The sequence below is a fragment of the Pieris napi genome, chromosome 7 (genome assembly GCF_905475465.1).
Source record: "Pieris napi chromosome 7, ilPieNapi1.2, whole genome shotgun sequence".
NCBI classification, from domain to species: Eukaryota; Metazoa; Arthropoda; class Insecta; order Lepidoptera; family Pieridae; genus Pieris; species Pieris napi.
In genome coordinates, this window is record NC_062240.1 from 8,341,049 (window position 1) to 8,359,203 (window position 18,155).

Below are 18,155 nucleotides of genomic sequence, written 5' to 3' on the forward strand. Positions count from 1 at the left end.
TGTTTTTTTATCACCCCTAAGTACCCACAAGCACTGTCTAATACTGGTAGAGTCTGGCTAATGAAAGGAGGTAATTGAATTAATTGAAAATTTTCGGATGGCAACACAGAATGTCACACAACACAACATTTTTATTTCTATTATATATTTTTTCCGAATAGTTAACAGGTATAATAGCCTAGTTTTGGTTTTATTTGATAGAATATTTAGTTTCTTTCGCAGGATTTGATTATTCCGAATAAAGTTGTGTTTCATAAAAAATATAGTTTTTAGTTTTCCATGCAATGCCATGCAAAGTCATTTTAAGTATCAATAGTAAAAGACTAAATACGTATAGTATTTAATTTCATAGAAATACAGTTACTATCAATGTAAAAAATTTAATCAAGTAAGTTTCATCCTCAAAATATATCAAACTCTTAGGGATACCATACTATATTTTTTTTTAAATTTGCCGCGCTTTTTCGTTATCTTCTTTCATTAGCCAGACTCTAGTAAATTTTGTTTATCTATAAACACCAAAAAGATTTTTTAATTTGTACGTACTACCAATATCGTTTTGCCATAGATATCGACATTTAGCTTTTCTTAAAATACTGAAAAACTAAATTCGTATGATTCCGAAGCAAATACATAAAAAAAAATTGTATTTAGTTTTCAAACACCAAATTTGTATTAAATATTGTAAGAGCAATTCCCAAAAGATTTCGATAATATACTTATAAAATTACGATGACAGAAATTATTCAAATTTTCTTTGCAGCTTAGAAGTTTTTACTCACTCATTACTATAAAGTTGAAATTAATCAGGATAAAGAAAACAAACATACATTGCAAGAACTTTAATTTCCAACTCTTTATGGCTAACGAATTTCAATGCACAATGACGATTCAATGGAATAAATATTAAATGATATGTTATTCTATACACAAAGTTTTAACCCCCGCTGTGTCCCGGGGGCTAATAGAGATCTAATTCAAAGTTATTACCCCAGGAATCGAATTCAAGACGCATAGAATACGCAGCATTTTTTAATGAGGCAATTCTTTGTAATGTTACATAGTATTCTAAACACGTAACTTGGAATATGTTTGGGGGACACAGTATATTATTTTTAATACTAAGAATAAAACTGAAACTTACTCTAGACAATATGACTTTAATCCAAATATTTTTTTAACAATAACAACTTGTACTTTTAACTTTGGAATAGTTAAAGCTAATAGTCATATAAAAATAAAACCATAGTAAATCAAACGTAACAAAATAAAGTAGTCGAACATTTTTTTTGATGGCAAGAAAAATTATTCAATTGAAATATTTTAAAACAGATCAGTATAAATAATTTAACATTATATAAATATTAAATATTAGTAGTTTACATACGTAACGAAAAATCTTAACCATACAATTATAATCTAGACAATAGTTCGTATTTTTTCATTTAATACTGAAAAGTGGAATCAAAATAAACAAATATATACGCTAAATGAAAACTATAATAACATTTTTTTTTCTTGTTAAAAACTCTGTAAACGCTTCGAATAACAATACTATTTACTTTTAAATTTGACTTAAAAAAGGGACAGTTGCATGAAGCATTCTGTAATATATAATAGTTGAAGAAGAATCTAACGTCATTTGATACTGCGTCGGGACTCTGAAACTCAATACTTTATACTGAATTTCATTGAAGGTCATCCAAAAACCGTAGCACTTACGACGCAACTTTGTGGTCACGTGGTACAAATACTCAATGAAGTCAGAATAGCTATCATAATTGGAAGATACATTAGAGTTACAAGGCGTTTAAAAAAGGATGGATTTAGACCCGTTTTAAAACATAAATTTGTAGTACTGTTATTCGTTTACGTTATAGAACATGTAAAACCTAAAATAGATTTATAGACTAACCAATTGTTCTACAGCGGTACCAATTGTCTAATTTGTTCAAATCTTTGGTTTCGACTATTTATTATTGGATTTTACAACAGCTTCTAAAGTGTTGTTATTTTTAATCGTCGTACATTATTCAGTATAAGTTGAACCAACTTAAAATATTATGAAAGTTTGGTAATTACAAAATTTCAGCCAAGTCAAAATAAGAAATCTTGCTGCGAAACCACAATATGAAAGTATCTACCAACTGAACACGCAAAAAGGTGGTTATAAGACTGTACCAAACAAAAATACTCTGCAAGTTCTGAAAGTGAAAGGAGGTCGCAAAAGAATCGGTAAAAGTAGAGAAAAACGGTGATCACGTGTAATATAATAAAAATAATAATTTTTGTGTACAATGGTTTTATCTGAGCTGTTTTATTAAAGGATCTCTTTTCATTCATCAAATTTCATCTTTACTTTTCAATATTTCTACAACGAATTCATATTTATTATATAATCATCACATTAAAACATTATTATAAAAAATTTCATAGATAAAGTTATAAAACCTTTTTCTAAAACCGCCAATAATTATCAATTAAATTGTAACTCCATATAATATAGTGAAGCGATTATAGTCCAACGATAACATGTGTCTATGAAACCTTTTTTAAAAAATAGCAACATTATTTTCCTCCAATAAATCTTGAATACTGGATGAAATCCGAACTGTCAAATTAATTTGTTTTGAGTAAATTATTTTCTTATGGCAAGTAATTCTTAAAAACTCATGGAATTTGAATATTTCAAAAAATATCAATTCTAGAAAACACATCCAACTAGCGTATAGACTAAACATACAAGCATTTTTAAGAATTCATAGACATTTTCTCTTGAAGAATTTGGAAGTAGCATGCCTGAAAAAAATATTAAACACATTATTTATTGGAATGACTCTAACAATTCCTTCAGAATGAACTGATTACTAAAGCGTAGTTATATAATTATAGTTTTCGTTTTTTATATACCTATTTTATTACCTTTAGCGTAGTAAACATGAGTCCCAATTCACCATGTTGCATAGCAGGTTCAAGAAAATCTTCAACAAAGTGAATCTCTGAACCCAATTGAAGGATGCGCGCGCGCACCACCACAAAGTGGAATACTGGAAATAGATCGTCCATACTCCAAAGATATTGGGCTCCTGAAATTAAATGTTACAATTATTTATGAAAATAGGAGAACAGCGTTTGTGTGTTTGGGATAAGTGTATCAATCAATGCCAAGATATGGTGTAATGGTTAATGGCAATTAAAAAGAGTGGTGAGAGTTTATTGCCAGTTCTTCTCTCCCGTTCTACGCCCTTGATTTGAGAACTGGCAGTAAATGTAAAATTAGAAGCATTAATATTTATTTCTTTACTGACATGTCATAAGTGTACATTATGTTACCTATGTGATTAGATTTTTTACTTTACTTTAAGTCTATTATTTGTTTGCAAGAAACATTTCCTTTATAGTAAAAAATATATTTTCAGATACCCTCTAATAGTACATAGCTCTGCAAAATCATTTAAATTTTCAATAATATGAAAAATAATCCATAAAAAATAATAAATTAGTTAATAAAAATTAGTTACATTCGAAATCGTACCATAACATATTTTGCAGCTAAACTCAATTTGAATCATACCTAACTCCTGTTGTACAGCAACAGTCATCTTTTGGAAGGTGGATCTGATGACGAGCAGCTTCTCAATAGGAGAGAACGTGGTCTTGAGCTGCTGAAGAGTCTCTACAGCATCTTGGAACAGCTGCTCCTTCATCGGCGAGTAGGTGGGAGAATGGTGGGTGCTTTTTGCCCAGAATTTTCTGGAAATTATAAATTTTTCCGTTAATTGAAAACTGGTTTTATGAAGTCGTTTTCGTATAAAAACAGAAATAATATAGGTCAGTGTTGACAGAGCAGGCATCACAATTAATGCATAAAAAATAATATTATTAGAAATATGTTAAAAAAACTAAAAGAAAAAGGCTTTTTGACATATGGAACTACAGACAAAACATAGATAAGAAAACTTACTGATCAATCCCCAAAAAGGCCATAAGAGTGGTATCGGGTTGCTTATTCCACTTCATCAGCCTTCGCCAGTACAAATCGTCTTCCCGTTTATTGTGAAGCGCATACAAGACAAACAGTGCCGGGTGCACTCGCGGTAAGAGAGTGGGTTGGAGTAGGGAGGCCGCTGATACCACTTCACTACGAAAAAAATCCAGAATAAAACCTTTGTTAACTAATAGCTAACATGGTTATAAAAAAACAAGTGACTGACAAGTGGGTGACTTCCGTGCCGTCAAAAAGATAGCTTTTTGAGTCTAAGGTGTGTCGGTTTCCTAATGATGCTTTCTTTAGCCGTATGAGCGAGCGTTAAATGCGCCCATATAAATAAAAAAAAGGGTGCGTGTACTTATGTACGCGCGTAAGAAGTTATACTTCTTTGGCATTATTAAAAATAGTTTTTGATTGCATGCAAATAATTAATTACAATTAAATAAACAAAGACTGGAAAAGGAGTCATTATAGTCAATAAAGTTCAGTTTACATTTGAAAAGTTAAATAAATCAATATTTGGTATTATTCTCTTACATTAAGTGTAACATAAATTCTATTATTATTCGAATGTTGTTTTTAAATTATGTCCAATGCCGTAGCATCTTCCGTGGGCAACTTCATTCTGTTAATTTTGTGTCACAGTGCGCGCGCATCGTAAAATTTCACTCTCATCAATTTTTCATAACGCGCCTAAAGAAGTATAACTTCAATGATTGGTGCACAGCCGTTATTCAAACGCAAAACCACAGGCGCATGCTCAAGCTACTAAGCTATCACTGCTGTAGGAGTAACTATAGATAAGTTATAAAAAGTTTATGAATATATTTAAGAATGCGACCAAGAAAATATTATTGATTAGATTATAAGTTAACATCATGTTCTTCCGTCATCTTAATAATTAAATTTCTTACCGGCGTTAAACGACAACGCCGTTGACACTATAAGTCTTTTTAATAAAATTTATAGCAATGTACAATTATTATCACTAGTAATAAATTAAAAGGTTCTATCAGATTTTACAGAAAAATTGCCAAAATTTTGCCATTGTTTAAAACAAAAATTGGGTTCCGCTCATTAATTCATTCAAATTCAAAATCATTTATTCATTTAGGTAACACAATGTACACTTATGAACGTGAATAAAGAAATACCTATTAAATTCTAAATGCTTCTAATGTTAAATTTACGTGTATTCTTCAATTTCAATATTGTAAACCTCCTTCCTTGTCTCAAAGACTCCATTTGAGCACAGGAATATCAAATTGAAATTGAAACAAATGATTTGACAGCTCTTGAAAACGGGTCTGAGACCGGGAAACCTTACCCCTCGATAGGATTTCCATCTTCCTCCCGCTCTTCGTACGGTAAAACAACATCAGTGCCCTCTCCAGGCAACGCCGGGAACAAAAGCTTAACAACTTGGTACAATCTCGTGGTAATACACTTTAGTTCTTTGATCGCATGGCTCAGTAGTAGGGGATGTACCCTGACACCACCGTAAGTCGTGTTAAAAGCATTTGTGACGTTTAATACTAGCTGACCGAGAGGATGGTGGGTTGTTTCGCAGGCCTGGAATAATATAATAGAATGTCGGATAAAACAATTATAAAACGCTATTATTATCTGTACTTTAACTAAAATATGATCATTTTATTTAAAATTGGAATATTTATTATCTGTATTTACAGATTATATATGCAGGTTCTTCTAGTTTTCTATTGAATGTTAATTTCGTATTACTAATTATGTAAGAAAGTAGCATACAGAGTTATCTTTTTAATCATTATTGTGGTAAAGTCAAATCTTTATTGCATTCCTTATGTTCATACTTCGCAGGTGACATTTTATAATTTTGTTACAACTTATTGTAACGTGTTGTGAGAGGGCATGTTTTATTATACTTAATTCTATTCATATACATTTTGAATCTTGTAAGTAGTTACATTATTTATTTATTTATTTAGGAGCTAACTGTATGTCATTTAAATTTATAATACAATAAAGACACAGTCTCGGGCATGACAGATGAGGTATGTTTTTAGTTATTTGGAAATTTTACCATCACGCGATTTATAACTATGGCCTTATGTCTAGAGTTTGATTATTAGCTAAATAAAAAAATCAATTACAAAAGTAAAAATAAAGATACTTACATTTTGTAAATACAGCTTTAACTCCGTATAGTCATAAAGGGTGAGGGTTTTTTGGCCAAAATGCGGTATGAGTTCTAAACAATCGACAGATTTTTCTAAATCCGACCCGTTTTTCTTCGGAGTCTGGATATGTTTCTGTGAACACGATATAGTCACGGCGACATTTTGCCATATCTTCACGTTATCGAAAGTGGGGCAAGGGCCATTGGTAAAATGATTTCCGGTTGGTGTTAGGATCGTTTCGGAAACGCCCAAACATTGGAAACACTGTCGGAATATCGCGTTCCATTTTTGATTTGGCGCAACGCTAAGTTTTCCGAAAGAGCTGGAATTGGAAACATAATTTTAATGCTAGGGCACAGACTCATTCAGATAATGCTAACTAAAAATGATATCTATTTATTTTTAAATTGTGCTCGATAAAACACTATGATTAATGCATTGATAAGACAGGAAATGACGCATTTTATGAGAAAGCGTTTTCTACTTAATTCTTTATCTACTACATAATGTATTATAAAGACAAGACGTTCACAGTTTAGGTTCACCACTGAAAATTATTTCATCAGTGAAATTAGTAATAAATAATTAGGGCTATAAAATTATTTGAAAAAAAATTATACCACCAAATATTTGCCTATGACCAGATTTTACATTTTTTAAGCGTGTTACCGACTTTTAAAGACATGCTTGTTTGAATAACAGTTTTTATTCAGGAGAAATATCTGGGACTTAGAATGGATACATATTTAAAGTGGAACTTTCATATATCACACATAATTACTAAACTAAAATCACTTATAGGCAGATTTTGGTCAAATATCAAAATGCATTCCGCAATCTGTACGTCATTTAATTTATAATTGTTTAGTCAAGCCACATTACATATATCTAATTGAAATATGGGGTACAGCATGCAAAAACAAAATTTCTAATAAATAAACTTAATAAAAGCACTATTTAAATACAATTTTTTAACACAGACTAATAAAATCTACCAAGAAACGAAAATTATGACGATTAAACAACTATGTGTTTATATTATAGCACCTGTATCTTAATTTAAATACAAAATATAATTCTCTCCATAGCAGCTTATCATTTAAAAAAAATTAAGCACACAAGTACACGCAATACTCGTCGAGCGAGTTTGCTTATCAAATTATTTGAAGAAGTCTATAAAGTATGAGGGTGTGCAATTATTTAATCAATTACCGTCTAAAATTCGTAATATTAGCGCGTTTAACCAATTCAAAAAGGCATTAAAGATCAGAATGAACCTAGTAGACTAAAATTGGGACAGCTGATGGCGACGTGTATCGCGTTCGTATACACGTCGCCATATATTAAGTTTCTCATGTAAATAAAATACATTCTTATTTTGTCATGAGAAATAAAGTTCTTTAAACATTATTACGATATAACTATTTATTGTATCGAATACATACTTCGGCTTTGAGTTCGGAGGCATGGCCGGGTTAGAGACATTAAGATGCATAACCCCATTAGATATTTTGACACCTTCAGTCCAGGCACCATTAAGGGATCCTTCTATTTTATCACCGCTAGAGAATGTTAAGGTTCCTTTTCCAGAAAAAACACCGGCGGCCCTGAATTCCCCCTCATAATTTGTTCCATCTTCGAAAACCATTACTCCATGGCCCTGAAACGCCATAATTAAAGATAAAAAAATTACGCAAAAACTTAACGATGAATTTAGCATTACACATGTTGTTTTTAGAATATGCGTGGAATTAAAATAAAACTTTTTAAACGCTAATTTCGCGAGTACGTATCGAAAAGTTCGTTAAAAACCTTTCATTTAAATGTGTAGCTGTCGTAGGCTAAGTGGAGGAGGAAGTGAGGAAACTAGGTCCACTCGGTAAAAATGGCGTGAATGTATAAATAGTACATTTTCAGTTAGGTACCTCAAAGTTTATAAGAGACTAAAAACTCGTTTAATATTTTATAATCATTGCTACAACTATAAAAGTGTGCCGACGTTTCGCGAGCAAATAGTAGGTATGTTTTGAATTTCCATCATGGGTTTGTCAACGCGTAAAAAATACTGATAATAAAAGACGTGTGTGTACTTATGTACACGAGTTAGAAGTTATACTTCTTCGGCGTAACAAGATAAAAATCTTTTCAAACATACGTTTGTAGAAAAAGCTACAATAACAATAGAAAAAAAGGTATTTAACATATTGAAAGTTTTATTCTAACGCATTATCTAGTAAAATAAAGTTTATTTAAATATCACAAAAAAACTAAAACGTTGACTATAGCTAACTTTAAGGCGTCAGTTTTTTGTGACGATGTGCGGGCGCATTTTAAAAATTTACCCTTATCATTTTTCCCTAACGCGCCAAAAGAAGTATAACTTCAATAAATATCGAGTAGTTTTTTTTAAATACGTCATAGTCACGCATATATAAAATAACATTCTAAACCTGTGAATTGTGGATACAAAAATATAAAACAAAATACCAGTTTTTATGAAACTCGTTAGTATTTTCATATAAGTCTTTGTAAAAATTTACGAAAACCTTGTATCTTATTATTTTTAAAATACATTTTCAATTCATATTTATAAAAGATGGTGTTAAATAATTATATAAATCGTTCTAACCGTGAGAATGTCTTGTGTAAATAGTCCTTCATAGTAAATACCGTCGAGGGTTACGATAAGGCCGCAGCCGTGCTTCTTATTATCACTCCAATTGCCCAAATATTTTTCACCTTTCCCAATATCATCCATCACTCCATACCCATGTTTTGCTCCCCCAACCCATTCGCCTGTATATATTGTTGCGGAAGACGATGTGAAATCTCCCTGTTTTTTGACACCGTGACCATGAGGATGTCCATCTTTAAAGTACCCTTCATAAATATCACCACATGCGTACTTCATAATACCGTAGCCATTTTGAACGTTATCTTTCCATCTTCCTTCATAAATACCTGTAACATTTAAATATATCACTAATTGGTGGATCTTATTCGTTTGTTCCCTAAATCACAAGGAGTAATGAGACTAAACGATATAATATATTATTTCTACTTAGGACATAATAGCCCTATGGGCAAATAAGGTCCTAGACAATCTAAATATAGAGACATTGAAGGGTGTCGTTTGTAGCTTCTTTAATCAGCAATTATAATTTTTAACTATAGATAATTTTTATTAATATTAAAACTAGAGAATTTAAGAACAGAAATTACCTACTCCTGGTATATCCATTTTTCCATGACCACATAATGTATTTATTTGAAATTGACCACAGTAGATTTTCCCATCTGGCCACTCAACTCTTCCATGACCATGCAATTTCCCATCCAGCCATCGGCCGACGTACTTCGCGTCTTTGTAAAATAAACTCTTGCTAGAAAACACGTAACTGCCACTTCTAATTGTCGGTGGCTTGAATGAGGTGTCTTTCTTCAATACTGTTTTTATGGCTGCATTCAAAACATGTATCCACTCAGTTTTCTCATGTTCCGAATTAGTCGAAACTGAAATTATTTCCTCAGGTGTAGTGATTTGTATCCCATTTTGAATATCTACATTCGGTGACGCGTCAATCCATAGTGTTTCTAAGGGATGAAGTATTGGTGTGCTTCCATTCACATGAACAAATAAATCATTAAATAGTATGAACCAATGGGAGGAAAATCGACCAGGGTTCACAAGATTAAGCTGTTTTGATTTTGATTCCCGTATCAATCTTCGTTCCGGTGTTCTATACTGTTCCAAACTTTTCCCTATTGTTTCCCAAAATAATTTAGTTATATCGGCTTCTTTTCTCCTTTTTTCCTGGTCTTCTATTAAGGAATCTAATGTGGTAATCACCTTTGTTAATTTCTCTTCAATGTTTGTTTTAGTTTCACATTTCTTTCTCTTAGTTATACAGCGCAATAAAGATTGAGCAATGCACTTATATGAGCTTAACCGGACCAAGGGCTGGATAAATGCCAGACTTACTACAGCTTCTGACGTTTTTTTATTATTTTTCTGTTTATTTGTAGGTAACTGATCACTAAACATATTGTAAACATTTGTAGGTACATCAACAATATTATTTATTTGAGCGAAACCGCCTATAACAATTAAATTGCTTACTGCTATGTAATACTTTTTGTACAAATAAATATACTCTTCTAAATTTTTTATTAAAGAGATATCACATTCATTTATATGTTTTTCAGCATACTGCCAAGTTGATAGAACATTTAATGCTGTTAGATTTAATATGTCACTAAAAATATCACAAACAGTTTCATATATATTGGAATGTGCAGTTATTGCTTTACTTTTTCTAAGGAATGGCTTGATAAGTAAGTGATATATTAGGAGCATTTCTTCCAAATAACGTTGAGCAATTGACAGGTTTTGGAATTCAGGGCATATTGTTAACTTTTCTATCGAGCAGTAACTTATTGTTCCACTAGATAACACTCTCCAATGATAGCATAAGTTTTGAGATTCCCCAAAAACTTGGGGTTCCTTTATCTTAACAGTTTTTTCAGTTTCCTGATCATTAGAATTTTCCATCAAGTTTTCATTTAAGTTCACAATAACATCTGTATAGCCATTAGTATGTTTTCCCATATAATAAATGTTTTCATTATGAGTGTAAGCTAGAGTATGATTATCAGTTGCTATCATATCTCTGATGCGATCGCTGTCTGAATTTTCAGTAAATTGTGTGGGACTACTCTTATAATCTCTTGACTCTAAACAGACTTGCTTAAAATGATTATAGCCCCACATAAATATTCTTCCATCTAATGTTAATGCTGCACAGTGCCAATTACCACAAGAAACTTTTTGTAGACCAAAACCAGATAGACTCATTACAGCCATTGGCTTCACTCTTTTAACTGTGTCTCCTATACCTAACTGTCCATGAGTTATGTCGCCCCATGTCCAAAGTTCTGTTGCTAAAATATTTTTTCCAAGTTTAGACATATTTTTAAGAGCTTCATCTTTTTTTGCCACTTCAAATTCCTTTTCACTATTAATTGTGCTAGTTGAAAATTGCAAATCATCAGATTTTGTTGCAGAATTACAACTGTATAACAGTGAACTTATCATGTCATCATTGCAATTAGGATGTTGAATATCCACTGCTTCATTATTGTCACTGCTACCACTGACATGCCTTGATAATGTTGCAACTTTATCACCAACTGTTTTAACTCCTTCGTAAACAAAATTAGTAATATTTGTAACATTCTCTTTTATTATTCTTGTTGGCTTCTCCGTATATTCTACTAAGTAGTCTTCACCAGCAGAAACCCACGATAGCTGCCTACTAAGAAATTGTCTTGCTGCATCTGTGTTGATAAAAATATTGTTTAGTTTCTCTGTGCTTGTATCCAAAGATTCATTACCATCTGTATTAGTAGCCTCATTTTCATTGTGTTTTGATATACTATCTAATTCTAAGTTGTTACTAACATGGATAGGGAAATCTTTTTTGATAATTTTTGATTCCTCAGAGGAAGGACTAGAATCTTCTGTAAAACTTTGAGCATCTACGTGCACATCAGTTTGAGGAGCAGTTGTACTACTTGAATCTTCGCTAGATTTACTTATATGAACTCCCAATGGACATGTTTCAGAGAGAGACGGCACAGAGGCAGGAGACGCTAGGCCAATAATAGTTTGACATTGAGAGCAATTTGAGGCAAATACCTCTTCATCATCATTATCACTGTCTGTATCACAATTACCTGATTGCCTTACATCTTTACGTGCTATAACTGCTGCAAAGTTATCTCCTATTGATGCACTATAAACTGTTCTCCCCTCAAAAAATGGAACTTTCTTAATACTAGATGATTCTAAGCCAATTTGTGGCATGTCACCTGAACCCCAGAGATGGCCATCACTACTTATAAAGAGTTGGCCAAAGCCACTTGACACAACATTTCTAAACTTTACTTTAGAACTACTACTTTTAAAACCATGTGGACAGCACTTTGATTCTTCTTTGACAACTACTTCTTCTTTATTCTTAAAATTTGTGTTTGTTTTATAAAGTCTTCCATGTTCATTAATAATATACAGGATATCATTGTGATAGGATATGTCAATTGCAGTTATACCATTCTCTCTTTTAAAATTTAAAATATCTTCTTCAATATTACAATAATAGAGGCCATGGTCATTCCCTAGAGCAATAAAGTCTGCGCCAAGGGAACAAATTTTCACAATTTTTTCGGGGACATCCAGAGACGAAGAAACCTTCAATTCTTCGATGCCTCTCCAAAATTTGTGGTGGCTCATGTTATTACAAAATTTATGCAGATTTCCGTGAAGTCTTCATGTTAAAAAATGTTTATATACAGACAGAATTATCACTCAAGTTTCGCTTTATCCAATAAATCCATGGCACTGGCACGACATAAACGACTGTATTTATGGTAGAGCGGTCATAAGTAAGTAATAATACACATTACAAAGAATTTAACCTTTCAAGTAAATAATAATTATTGCCTATTGTTCAATTAATCACAAAAATCCTTAGGATAGTAAGACTAACAATACTAAATACTGTCTGTAGTAGGTACTAACTACAAAGTAGTAAGTACTAGGTGTTCCTAGTTCCTACTTCCTTTGTAAATTTTGAATTATTTCTTTGACATATCCAAAGGCAAAGAGTATTGTTCACTTGTTCTTAAGTTTGACGTTTGGTTTGTGTCTATGGTCAATGGCACATAAAATTTTCGTCTGACATTGACATATCAAAAAAGTCATAACCATAAACCAACAAATAATTTGCCTTATGTGTCAGTTAGGACTTAGGTCCTTTTCAGATAAATCTTTCAAAAAATGGCGAATCGTGGAGCTACATCTAGACGTGTTACTGAAACTGAAGCTGCAATAAGTTATGTACAATGTGATGGCTTGGTAAGTGATAATATAACTGTATCATTAAATAATAAAAATTATAAATTCATTTGCGGTCTATGTAGGAATCATCGATTCTGTCTGACGCGTCATGTTTTATGTATTTATCTTCAAATTAAATGGGTTTCGGCCCAAACAGCATAATTATTTCAAACCTTAACTAACTATTATCGACTGTTTTCACTGTAATACGATTCTTAATCGAATTCATTAAAATTAATTATGTAGGTTATGTTGCGTTCGAAAGTTTATTTACCTGGGTCAGCATAACGTTTCTTATGACTCATTTGTTGTTTTGGGACTATCACATTAATTTCATCTGTAGATGACGTTACTTGTATCAATACCTCTATCTTGTACTAAGTACCAGAATCAAAAGGTTTGATTTTATGAGATAAACTTATGAGATTATTTATGGCATTAGTAGCATCACACTATTAAATAACAGTGATGTTTTCTAAAACTACTGAATTAGGTTTAATATGATTAAAATACCTATGGATCTGCTACAGACTAGACCAACAGTTCTGCATGTGTTTTAGTGATCCTTTCTTTAGACCTGACCTGACGCCTATTTTGTTTTTTTCTTCTATAAACTCATAAATAAGAGATATTAAACCGATATATTGTATATTTTCAGGCAGTAATGAAAATAGTGAAGCACTGCCATGAAGAATCATGTAGTAACATGGATGTGGCCCAAGGGGCCCTGTTGGGACTTGTGGTTGAAAATCGTCTGGAGATCACCAATTGTTTCCCATTTCCTAAACATGATGATACCATGGATGAAGAGGAATATCAGCTTGATATGATGAGGAGATTGAGACGAGTGAATGTTGATCATTTTCATGTAGGATGGTGAGTTATATTTGTAGCTTAAACAGAAAATGTTGTATGTATGGTTATTGTATTAGTTTTTACATATATGTAATAGTAACCTATGTTTATTATTACTGAGAATAAGTATTATTAAATCTAAAGTTTACCCAAGAGAGTCCTAAGTATAAACTATAATATAGTTTTAGTACTCTTTTAAATATTATATACATTATTCCAATTAAATTTTCAAATAACTTTTCTTAATATTTACAGGTACCAAAGTGCTGATGTTGGTAACTTTTTGAGTCAGTCTTTGCTAGAGTCTCAGTATCACTACCAGACTTCTATTGAGGAAAGTGTAGTTGTCATATATGACACCAAAAAGTCTGCCCGAGGATTCATAACACTAAAGGCCTATCGCCTTACTCCTCAGGTAAGAAATGTTAATCTCTGTGTGATTTGTAATCTATTTCTTACAGATTTTATTGTCCTAGTTAAACACAGCATTATAAACATGCATCTATGTATTTCGTCATGACTGTAGAACAATGTCGGATTTGAAAAAAATCCAAAATCCACTTTTTATCACATTGTCTAAATATTACGGCTACATTAAAAAAAAATTCATGTGTTTTAAATTTCAAATTAATCAGTCGGTAAAGTGACAGATTTGATAGGTACGCTCATAGAAGCATGTGATTTTTCTAGAAAACTATGTAATTAAATGTTATTATTTTTATTTTGTTTCAAAACAAACCCTTTTGTTCGCTGGTATGCCAATTTTCATAATTACAGAATATTAATTAAAAAAGTTATGACAAAAACTAATATACAAACGAACATGATTATATTATTTGGAAAAGGCTGCCTGGTAAAGTTTACTATTTGTCAGATCCGACACTTACATCAACCCTCCAAATACATCAACTTTTTTAAAACAACCATATTAGAAAGTTATTTATTTATAGGCCATTGCTATGTACAAAGAGGGTGACTACACACCAGAGGCCCTTCGCAACTTGAAAATTGGTTATGAGAACTTGTTCATTGAAGTGCCTATTGTGATTCGTAACTCACCATTAACTAACATTATGATGTCGGAGTTATCAGAGATGATTCCAGAAGAAGAAGGCTCAAGATTCTTGGACTTAGGAACAGCTTCTGTACTCGAAGGTATGTTGTATAAATTAAGCTGTTTGTAAGAATACAGCAGTTGTATCTTCAGAGTCATAATCCTCTTGTGTGCTTAGGGTTAGCAATTAATACTGGCACACTCTAGGCAGTGTGCCAGTGTGTGTATAATAGGGGATTAAATTAATTTTGATTGTAAAGATATTTGTATTTTTATCACCTGACTGGGTTTTACTACTACAGTCGCTATAAAATTATTAATTGTTAATTTTTGTTGAAAACATCTATTATGTTAAGTAAAGGCAGTTTATTTAATAGTTTGTAGGGAGGCTGATATTATTTTGGACTGATTTCTATAGAGCAGTGTTTCCAAAATGGCCAGGCACACTCCCTACATGGGCCCCCTATGAATTTGATAGTTAAGGAGAGCTATTCGAAAATTTATTATTTTTCATTATATGTTATATCATCATTAATTAATTACTGTTAATTACTGTGTTAAAATCAAGTTGAATTGATTGTAGTCTGAGATTAGAACTTATTTATGAACCAATATTTTGTTGCTTCAGTCTTTATTTAATATTTTTTTAATAGAGATAGATTTACCTAACCTAACTTACTTACTAAATGTAAATTGCTTTTTACGACAATTATCAAATCTTTACATATAATTAAGTACTTAATAATTAGATTGGTAGAAATAAAATCATTTTAACCCAGGCTAACTGGTAACTGTTAAAGATAAAATAACTAAAATTTGTTGAAGAACACTTATGATACACTAGTTATTCCACTAAAGAACTCAGATGTCAGAGCTCTCCTTGCCATATTAAAGGTCGGATATAGAATAAAGGACCCGGATTTAAGTATCAACTTTTTTTTATAATTTCATAAATAAGTAAGTCAGATTAAAGAAATATTACATTCCAGGACAACTACGCAGCTTGATGGAACGCGTCGATGAGCTCAATCAAGAGGCCATTAAGTTCAACCGTTACCAACATTTAGTTGTCCGTCAACAGCAAGACAAACACCGTTGGCTTCTAAAGAGGGCTCAAGAAAACGCTGCAAGGGCTGCTAAAGACGAAGCACCGCTACCAGAAGAAGATGTTAATAAACTCTTCAAACCGCTTCCTGTCCCACCAAGGCTCAACCCTATGATTGTTGCTGGTCAAATCAATACATACAGCCAGCATATAAGCCAATTCTGTTCACAAAGCCTGGCTAAGGTCTACTTGACTCAGGCGTTACAGAACGCAAAGGAGTCTAAACAAAACAGCACATAATTTTGTATTGATTAAATATGTGATTTAAATGTTCTTTTATTACAAAAGTATATGTGAAAAAACATAAAAAACGTAAAGGCATTTGTTTTTATACCAAATAATACAAGTATATTTTAATTATGACTAAAAGTGTCCTGCAGTTTCACCCGCGTTAGTTCAATCATTGTCTGCTTTCCTCGGTAATAAAAAAATAGATTTCGGGAAAGGGACACTTAGCTCCATATTCTAGTCTGTATCTGAAGTCACCAACTGAACATGGGCGGTGTCAAATATGCCAAACAGAAAAAATGGTTTGAAAGCTCTTGAAACTAGATGTTTGACGTTCTGGAATACATAACATTTCATAACAAACCAAAGAACTACCAAAATTCTCCAATTATTACCAAGAACAAGACTTGGCTGTATGGAATAAAGTCCTTTGCCTTTCCCATTAGGGATAAATTAATATCATCATCAAAGAACCGTCTCGGTTGCATTGGTTGCTACCGCAAACAATGACACGAAATTTTTTTTTGTATATAAATTTATATTATACATAAAATACAAATACGGTTTGTCCGCCAGGGTCCGAATCTTTTCCCACCCATGCAAATCCTATAAAATAACAAATTTAACTTTGTAATAGAATATAAAAAAAAGGATGACTGACAGTTAATGTTTAAATTAAATAACCAACCATACAAGCGTAATATATACCTATATTCGTTCAAGAGGTGCCACATAACACCTATAGTTACGTTTTCACAGGTATTTTTCAATTTATTTCACACAGATAAAGAATTCTAACAGCGAATTACTGCAATGTTTTGAGATAACGATTTTAATTCGATATTATCCTTGACATCATTTTATAAACTAATTGTACCCACATTTGGCAAATTAAGTTTTTATAAGCGCATGACCACATACAGGTAGCGGCGGCTGCGGGTGATAATGAGTATGTATTATAATATAGCGAAGAGCGAAGTTCACCGTTCATATTTATTTTTTATTAACATAACTTAGACACTATTAGATACATAAATCTAGCCGTTATATCTAATGATGAATAATTCGAGCGGAGATTTAATCATGATGTATGAAGTCCTTCAATAGGATATGGAGCATTAGGGGAAATTAAAATCGAATTCGAGATCTCCGGCATATGCTGCGCGAGATCAGATGGTATTTATTCTAAAACGTATGAAATGTAATCTTAGCAAGTCAAGTAGTTTTTTGTCTATACCTATAACACTTCACAGTTCGCATTATTAGTTCGTGTATGAATCAAAGCCGAAAAACATCGTTTTTGCTAAATTAATGTCTATAAGTAGATACGAAAGTCATAAATTTGCTAGCAATTCACATGTTCATAACGTTACCACAGCACATAAACGGCACCATTAACATTCCATACAATGAACATAGGAAGACTTTATTTGTTTACAGCTGTCTAGTATTATAATAACTTAATAAGACTTATTACAACTAATAACTGCATAATGGACCGACGGGGCGGTTTTTGCTTGCCCCGCACCCGCAGTTAAAATACACCGACAAAGGCTAATAGAGATAACCGGTAGGATTGTCTCTTGATTGCCACAAATTGCTCAATACTGGACAAAAGACGCCTCCGGATAATTGAACGAAAATATTAATTTGGTATTGGACTTATAACTCCTTATTTGTTAATTTGCTTACTAGCTATAAAAAAATTATCAGCATCTTACAAACTCATTATTATATGAAATTCATTTTTGTTTGAAATTTGAAAAAGATTAAGCTAAAAACCTTAAACAATTAATGAAACGCGAAATACTCTTTGGCCGAAATGGTTAAAGAATTATTATTGACGAAATCTGTGTCTTGAACAA

The 18,155-nt window shown here is 32.0% G+C and overlaps 2 protein-coding genes across 4 annotated transcripts; one reads left to right on the forward strand and one right to left on the reverse strand.

The window, feature by feature from the left end:
• Positions 1-827: 827 nt before the first annotated feature.
• On the reverse strand, positions 828-12,734 carry LOC125051003 (alsin). Of its 3 annotated transcripts, none has more exons than XM_047651121.1 (9): positions 9,373-12,734; positions 8,780-9,111; positions 7,596-7,810; positions 6,148-6,472; positions 5,319-5,563; positions 3,965-4,141; positions 3,575-3,753; positions 2,923-3,086; positions 828-2,799 (listed from the first exon to the last, which is right to left on the reverse strand). In XM_047651121.1, exons 1-9 carry the CDS (start codon positions 12,440-12,442, stop codon positions 2,752-2,754), a joined length of 4,755 nt encoding a protein of 1,584 aa, XP_047507077.1. In that variant the 5' UTR covers positions 12,443-12,734; the 3' UTR covers positions 828-2,751. The 3 variants fall into 3 exon arrangements, with proteins under 3 accessions (XP_047507077.1, XP_047507079.1, XP_047507078.1); XM_047651123.1 differs by having other exon boundaries at positions 9,377-9,539; XM_047651122.1 differs by lacking the exons at positions 828-2,799; positions 2,923-3,086; positions 3,575-3,753; ... (2 more) ...; positions 6,148-6,472; positions 7,596-7,810 and having other exon boundaries at positions 8,915-9,111; positions 9,377-12,734.
• Positions 12,735-12,913: 179 nt separating this feature from the next.
• On the forward strand, positions 12,914-16,331 carry LOC125050969 (eukaryotic translation initiation factor 3 subunit H). The gene is made up of 5 exons (XM_047651071.1): positions 12,914-13,066; positions 13,707-13,924; positions 14,159-14,318; positions 14,854-15,058; positions 15,947-16,331. The coding sequence occupies exons 1-5, from the start codon at positions 12,989-12,991 to the stop codon at positions 16,300-16,302; spliced, it is 1,017 nt and encodes a 338-aa protein (XP_047507027.1). The 5' UTR covers positions 12,914-12,988; the 3' UTR covers positions 16,303-16,331.
• The last annotated feature ends 1,824 nt before the right edge of the window (positions 16,332-18,155 follow it).